This window comes from Capricornis sumatraensis, chromosome 10 (assembly GCF_032405125.1).
Source record: "Capricornis sumatraensis isolate serow.1 chromosome 10, serow.2, whole genome shotgun sequence".
NCBI lineage: Eukaryota > Metazoa > Chordata > Mammalia > Artiodactyla > Bovidae > Capricornis > Capricornis sumatraensis.
Genome location: NC_091078.1, coordinates 90,047,013 through 90,055,041, shown reverse-complemented (window position 1 = coordinate 90,055,041; position 8,029 = coordinate 90,047,013). Strand labels below are relative to the sequence as shown.

At 37.3% G+C, this 8,029-nt stretch overlaps 1 protein-coding gene across 7 annotated transcripts in view; it reads left to right on the top strand.

Moving 5' to 3' along the window:
• The first annotated feature begins 834 nt into the window (after positions 1 to 834).
• CCDC66 (coiled-coil domain containing 66) overlaps positions 835 to 8,029 on the top strand; it is a 49,627-nt gene continuing 42,432 nt past the window's right edge. For all 7 annotated transcript variants that reach the window (XM_068982793.1, XM_068982790.1, XM_068982792.1 and 4 more), the window contains exons 1-3: positions 835 to 875; positions 2,920 to 2,984; positions 3,658 to 3,683. In XM_068982793.1, the coding sequence (XP_068838894.1) occupies positions 865 to 875; positions 2,920 to 2,984; positions 3,658 to 3,683 (102 nt within the window). In that variant the 5' untranslated portion in view covers positions 835 to 864. The remainder of the gene's footprint in view (positions 876 to 2,919; positions 2,985 to 3,657; positions 3,684 to 8,029) is intronic.

Genomic DNA, 8,029 nt, shown 5'->3' with positions numbered 1-8,029 from the left:
GACACAAAAGGCCTTTATCCAGGTATGGCACTATTTAGCACTTGCAGTTGTTGCTGCTGTTTAAGAAGAGCTACAGTGTACTGGGCTTCAGGCCGTGGCCACAGCTAGAAATAAGATATATCATATACCTGCCCTAGGAGTCTCTCTCCAGTTGTTTAGTGGCTAAATCATGTCTGACTCTTTTGCGACCCCATGGACTGTGGCCCACCACGCTCTCCTTGTCCATGGGATTTCTCAGGCCAGAATACTGGAGTGGGTTGCCATTTCCTTCTCCAGAGGATCTTCCCCATCCAGTACCCGCTCCCTAACTTATTTTACACTAAAATAAGCCTCTCTCCCAAATGTACGATATAGCAAGTGTTAATTTCCAAACAATGTTAATGCTTTTTGTTTCTCCCTACTTTTGCCACCTCCTCCTGAGCTGACGCCCTTCTCTGAGTGCTGTGAACTCTGCTGCTGCTTCTGCTGCTGCTGCTGCTGCTGCCGCGTCGCTTCAGTCGTGTCCGACTCTGTGTGACCCCATGGGATTCTCCAGGCGAGAACACTGGAGTGGGTTGCCATTTCCTTCTCCAATGCATGAAAGTGAAAAGCGAAAGTGAAGTCGCTCAGTCTGTGAACTCTAGGGGCTGCAACTTCCAGTTAAGAACTCCCACCATTCCAGAACCAGGACCACAAACCCCAAGTGGAGCGAAAGGGTAGCCTCGCCCCCAAGCGCAGGCGCCAGTATACTCAGTCCTGATTGGCCCGCTCTCCTAGCTCGCCGGCATCACTGTATCCAATCGGTGTAGTGCTTGTTGAGCGACGGCAGCAACCGGCGTACACAAGGGGCTTGAGCATCCTGTGGAGAGCGCGGGAGGTCAGGCCATGAACTTGGGGTAAGCTGGGGAGAGAAAGGTGGTAGTCTATGGAAGGGCGAGGCTTAATTGGCCCTTGGAGTCCTTCGCAAGCAACCTTCCAGTCCTGTGTCGTCCCAAGCTGCAGTGCCGGCTCTCTGAAGTGGAGAGAGGCAAGGGGCTGGGTCGGCCTTTTACTTTTCAAATTAATAACTCGCGTGAGAACTGTCCTTCTCTCCTTTTCGCTTCCTCCTGTATCTCAGGAGGGAGAAGGAGGAGAGGCGTGAGAGGAGGTAAAAGGTGAGAGCAGGTGGAGAGTTAAAGCTTAGCAGCTTCCCGGGGAGAAATCCTGGCCCAGGTTCTGGTGCTTTGCGTCCCTGTCGTGGGGTTTTTTTTGCAATGTTGGAGCGCCCAGAGAAGCTTCGCACCTGCAGTGCAAAGAGCCTAGGCTTCTCGAGGAGCGGGGGATCATTTGTGTTTGACATCTTATAGGCTCTCATTAGATAATGGTGGTGGTTGCTCTTAGTCACTCAGTCGGGTTTGAATCTTTGTGACTGCATGGACTGTAGCCTGCCGAGTTCCTCTGTCCATGAGATTCTCCAGGCAAGAATACTGGAGTGGGTTGCCATTTCCTTCTTCAGGAGACAGTGGTTGAGTAATAAAAAGGACCGTTGCATGGCGACCCCATGAACTATAGCCTTCCAGGCTCCTCTGTCATGGGATTCTCCAGTCGAGAATCCTGAAGTGGGTTGCCATTCCCTTCTCCAGGGGGCTCTCCTGACCCAGGGATTGCAGGCAGTTTCTTTATCGTCTGAGCCATCGGGGAAGCCAAATAAAAAGGACCGTTGCATGGTTTTCATGATTGGGAAGTTTGATATTTTAAGAAGATGAAAGTCACCGAACTTACACACATGCACCTCATTTAGCAAATAGAATCTAGGGATAGCAAATAAATAAGACAGCCCCTGAAGACGTCACAATGCAATAGTACTGAATAAAGGTACTTTACAATTTCATTCAAAGTCTTTTGTTTAAATTTCACCAGTGTAAACATGAGCTGTTTATAACTGTGCAACCGGGAAACCCTTAAAACCCATTCTTTCCAGTGTTCTTTCTTAATCATAAGTTGAGGTCGTTTGATTTCCCCCACCTTTAGCATCACAGCAAATTTCGTATTCCCTTTTTTTTGGTCTGCTGGGTTTAATTTTTTTTTTTTTTTTTCACTGTGGACGTCATTTTTGTCCCTGTTGATACTTACTGACCTACTTCTTCCCTTCCTCTCTCCTGCCCCCCTCACCTTACTAAAATAGTATAATAACTGTGTGTACTGCTGCTTTTGGTTTTAGCGAAATTTTTATTAGGACTTTAACAAACATGCAATTTTTGTTGACAGTAACTACTGTTACTTTGTCCTTTTGCCTATGACAGGCACAGATAAAGTACAGAAGGGAAAATAGAGGTGTATTACTGTGATACTTTAAAAAGTGTCACTAAGTCTGAATGTGTATTAGTTGAAATATTCAAAATAAAACTCCATGCTCAAGCAGTTTATAACCCTAGTGGCACTCTTACAGGTTCACTTCCAAATACTGCTCTACTAAGGCCATAGAATGTATTAGTCATGAGATCATTATGAAACTAATGAATAGTAACTAGAGGTTTTGCTCCTTTAACATAGGTGAAGAATTTCCCAACAGCATTATTTTTTTTCCAGTCTAGAGTTAGAAGAATTAAATGATGTTAGAATAACCAGATTAGTTTATTCCTTTATGACTGAGCAGCTGAACTGAACAAAAAGAAGTTTCAGGTTGAATACGATAAATTCTTTGTAGGAAAGTTTCAAGAATTTTTTCTATGTAGTTTTAAATTTTATCTTGAATTGAAAAATGTTTTAAATTAAAAGAATGATTTCAACTATACCTCAATTTAAAAAAAACCACAACTTTTTTTAATGGTTTAATATTTACAAGGTTCCTGTATTAATTCAAAAGAACAAATTTACTTTCAAGGTTTAAGTGAACATTTCTGGCTATTTAAAATGTTGCTATTTCTTAAAAATGACAGACAACTTTCTTTTATTTTGCAGAGATGGTTTAAAGCTTGAAACGGAATTATTGAATGGAAAAACCAAGCTTATATTGTCTCCATATGGTATGCTATGTTACTAGAAATCTAAAATATAAACTTTTAGATTCCTACATAAAATGTATTATTTTGTAACATGTTTTTTGCTTGTAGTGAAATATTTAAATGATACTTTGAAAAAAACTGGTTTCCCTAACTTTCTCAAATTTATTTTTAGCCAAGTAGAGTCAGATCACATCATTGTTTACCACTGTCAGTATTTATTCATATAATTTAATGTTCCAGTATATTTCATATGTAACATCTCTTTGTTATATTTGTATATAGCAGAATGCTTATTGTCTAATGACTAATCTAGGTGAAATTTATGTATTTACGTTCTGTGCATGTAAACAATATATTATTTGAGAAAATTCAATTTATAATAAGACCATAGTTTTAAAGTCATTTTTAGTATTAGTTTTAAAACTCAGAGTATGCTTCGGTATTTTTCTCATTCAGATTATTTTCTTTTTCTCTAAACTGTTTATAGTTTTACCTTGGAAAGTGAACAGAAATGAAATAGAACTATTTGAACCACACTGTAAAAGTTAAAACATTTAATATCTAAAGTTAATGCTTTTGGGGGTTAATATTTTTAGTTAATATCTTCTTAAAACAATGCTAATTAAAATTTTCTTTTGTGACTGCCTTAGTATGTTTTTGGTTGATAGTTTAGTAATTTTTTTTTCTTTTGTAGACCATAAATCAAAAATTTCTGGAAAGGTAAGCCAAATGACTTTGACCTGACTTGTTTTCAAATGTAAAATGAAATTCACTTTATAGTAGTTTGAAAATAATTCCTGTCAAACTATCAAAAAGGATTTGGAGTGATGATGAAAAGTTGCTGTTTGCTTGCTTTCAAGCTGGTCCTTTCACAGAAATGGAATCGTAATTTTTTGGTTCAAAAAGGCTTCTAGAATTTCTTTCTCCAGATCAGTTCTGTCCAGTAACACTTTCTGCAGTGATGGAAATGTTATAAAATCAGTGCTGTCCAATATGACAGCCAGCCACTAGCCATGTGTAGCTGTTAAGGACTTAAAATGTGATCAGTGTGATTAAGGAAGTTAATTGTTAATTCATTTATTTTATTTTTAATTTCAATTTAGTAACTACTGTGCTGGACAGTGTAACTCCTGAGATCTTTAAAAACAGACTTTAAAACAAACTTTTTTCATACTCAGATTCCATTTTCCCACACCATATGGATGTATTTGGTTGACAAAATCTTAAATGCATTTAGCTTCTTAGTCTTAGAGGTTACACTTAAGCTAAATGATAATTTTCCTTTTCAGTTATTTTTCCTTATCAGGAACCCACAGTGCCATTTTCTGCAGAATACATTACCACTTCAAAATTTTGATACCACTTCTTGTTTCCCATCTCTTTTCCCATTAAGCAGCAGAAATTTCTATTTTCCTTCATAAGTTTCTGTAGCCCCCTTTATTTTGCAGCATCTTTTTTTTTTTTTTTTTTGGTTTGAATCTTCTGCTGCTGCTTCTTGCAGCTGCTTTATTTTATCATTTTGCAGCATCTTGAAGTCTGTTTTTCCATATCTTGAGTAGAGCCCAGTTTGGGTGATGTGGCACTTATCAATTCTGAACGCTTGATGGCTTTGGTTTCCAGGTTTAATCAAGGTGGAGAAGATGCTTGAGTTCCCAGCTTATCAGTTACTTGGTAAATGGGTGATAATGGTCTAAGTAATTCCACAAGCTACCTATAAAAATTGTTACATACACACACAGTATATGCATACCTTGTGTGTTCCCTTAATTGCAAAATATTTTTCTGCCCTAAAATATTGCAACAATTGTTTTTATTTGAGTCACAGTAACAAATACAGTACTCCTTTTCAAGCTCCTAGATTTAAAAACAAAAAACTACCTGTAATAGTTGATTTGTGTCTTCTTCCCCTGGCCTCTATTTTCTTGCACATATTCCCTCTTCAATTATGTCCTTAATGGATTTGTTATTGTCAGCACATTTGTGAAGACATTTCATTATCTTTTTAACCAACTTGGGACATCTGGAGATCCCCTTCTATGCCTGTAATAAAGTTACTGATCTTGGACTTTTGGTAAAATCCTTTCAAAATTCTTTTAGGGGTCTAGATATTTATTTATTGAATTAAAGCAGGTTCTTTTATTCCTCTTGCTTTGGGGACACCAAAATACTGATGCCTGGTAACTCTGAGGTGGTGGGTATGTTGATTAGCTTGATTGTGGTATTTATTTCACAATGTATACTTATATCAAATTGTACACCTATTAAACCTCAGTAAAGCTGGAAGAAAGTACTGATGCAACCTAAGTTTCCTAAATCTCAATTCTACAGCTATATATTGATTTCTCTTTTCTGTAAGTTGTTCATAAATTCACTCATCATAGTGCTTTTCTTTTCTTCTACTAGGGTAAGCTCCTAAGTGACCATACTGCCTACAGTTCTTTTTTTCATCTTCCTCACCAGTTGAATTACTGTTGTGTTCATAGTGTGCTCTTTAAACACTGTGAACTCTAGCTCATCATCAAGTCTAACATACTGTGGTCTGAGTACTTTAAGTTTTTCAAAATCTCTCCTGCATTTTTCTTTAATCTGTGGGAGTGAATATGAAATAAATATGGTTGCCAGTCTAATTTCTTTAGCTTTTATAGGAAGAGAAATGAGAGAAATATTAATGATTCAGTGTCATGGGTAATTTATAAATTCTAAAGTCATAAAATGGAGAAGGCAGTGGCACCCCACTCCAGTACTCTTGCCTGGAAAATCCCATGGACAGAGGAACCTGGTGGGCTGCAGTCCATGGGGTCGCTGAGGGTCGGACACAACTGAGCGACTTCACTTTGACTTTTCACTTTCATGCACTGGAGAAGGAAATGGCAACCCACTCCAGTGTTCTTGCCTGTAGAAACCTAGGGACAGGGGAGCTTGATGGGCTGCCGACTATGGGGTCACATAGAGTCGGACACGACTGAAGCGACTTAGCAGCAGTAGCAGCAAAGTCATAAAAATATCTCACAATTAGTTGAAATATAAAACATTTAAAAATGTTTGCAGATATTTCTACGTGTGAGAATCAGAATAATGCCACACTAAAAGTTGCATATAGTATTAGTGCTAGGTAGCATGTTTTACATTTTAAAATATTAATTTTCTCTGAATCTTTCTGACCTTGGGATCCTGGTTCCATATAAATTCTGAAGTCAACCAGCATTAAATGCATTGGACCCTGTCTTTATATCTTTTTTAATATTATGAAAAATATTGGTACAATTAAAACATTAAAAAATTTAGGTAAAGAGAAACATGCTATATAGAAATGTTTATGACATTAATACCCTACTTGATCAATTAAAATTCATCTGATCCACTAAACACTTGGAAAATGATATGGGCTAGATTGCTTTTTCCTATTAAGTAACTTGAACATAACTGAATATTTATTTCATAGTTAATGGTTTTTTGCTGCTTCCACTCATTACTCTTCTCAGGCATTAAGCTACAAACATATTCAGGATTGAGCTGAGTGTATATTGCTATCATGCCAGACATTGCTACCCCCCTTTTTCATTACATACTTTTAGGTGATTTTTTTCTGTATTTATTTCTGGTATAAGTAGACTGTGGCAAAATAGTTCTAGTTAAATTGGGGCTGCAATTAATAGGTTTCTGTTTAGAAGAATTTACTGCAGCTGTGAAACTCCACTATGTGTGTGTAGCTACATTCTTGACTGTATTTGTTCTGTGACTCTGAGAGAAAAAAAGAAGTAAAACCTAGTCCATGTTTCTTAAAAGCAGGACTGTCAGTTCAGTAAATAACTATATATTACAAGTAAAATGTGTACCATACTAGGGTTATAAAAAGAAAATTTTTCAAGGAGCAGTCCTTTGTCGTTTGAGGAGACAGGGAATATTTCATAAAAGAGCTGACTCTTTGGTTAAAACTTAAAAGATGAGGGAAATATTCATAGTGAAAGTAGTAAAGAAGTATATTCTAAATTCAAAGAAAATGGCAGGCAAAATACCAAAGTACAAACCATAATTTGTATTTGGGGATAGTGTGTATATCAGCAGGGAATGTACAACATAAAACAGGGTGGTTACAATTGTGAGGGGTTTAAATGTATATTCAAAGGATTTGAACTTACTTGTTTTGAAAAGTAGACTAGATAGGATTTGTGTTGTAAGAAAGGCCTTTGGGCAGTTCTGTGAAGGATAGATTATCATAACAGGAACACTACTTATTTTAGTCCAGGAAGAGTTTTATGGGACTCTCTGAAGTGTGATGGTTATCAGAATGTAAAGACGGGGACAAAAGTAAGAAATTTTTAAGATACATTAATGGCATACACTATACTTCTTAACAGTTTGAGTCAGAAACTGACTAGAGAACTGAAATGCTCAACTATTCATGATCCCAAAAAACTCAGTATGAGTCAAAGAAGAGTGGGTAGTAGTAATAGCTATGGTAGCTGGAGACTGGGGTGTAGGGCTCAGCTTTGTAAGCTATGTGCAGTCTGCTGATAATTTGCTTAACACAGTGATTTTCAAAAATTAGAATGAATTGTGAGTGTCTAAAAATTGGAACTTTAAGGTAGAATATGACATTTTTGGTTCTCTTGAAATACTGGATGATCTAGTAAGTAGACTCAAATTCCTATTTGTCAGTGTAAGCTGCTTCTGACTGGTGGCTGCCTGCTTTAGACGGATAAGTGCTCTTCAGTTCATCCTAGTTGCCACCCAGCCTCATTTGCAGTAGGTATTTAAATTTGTCACCTTTCATTGAAAGAATTAGTTATATAAATATAGCCATAGTGATAGGAGGGTAAAGGAGCATGTTAGATTGTGCTGTTAGTATTATCGAAAGTCTAAAAGCCTGGGATGGAAGGGTGTACGTGGGATGGAGGATAATAAAGAGATTTTGCTGCTGATGATATGGCACATTTTGAAAAGTAGGGTAAAATGAGGTTGATTAATTGGTCAAAGTGTGGTTATGTATTATGTAATTTTTGAAAGTAAGGAGATTTGAGATATGATAAGTCAGATGAAAGCCATGTGGTATCTACCCCACTCCT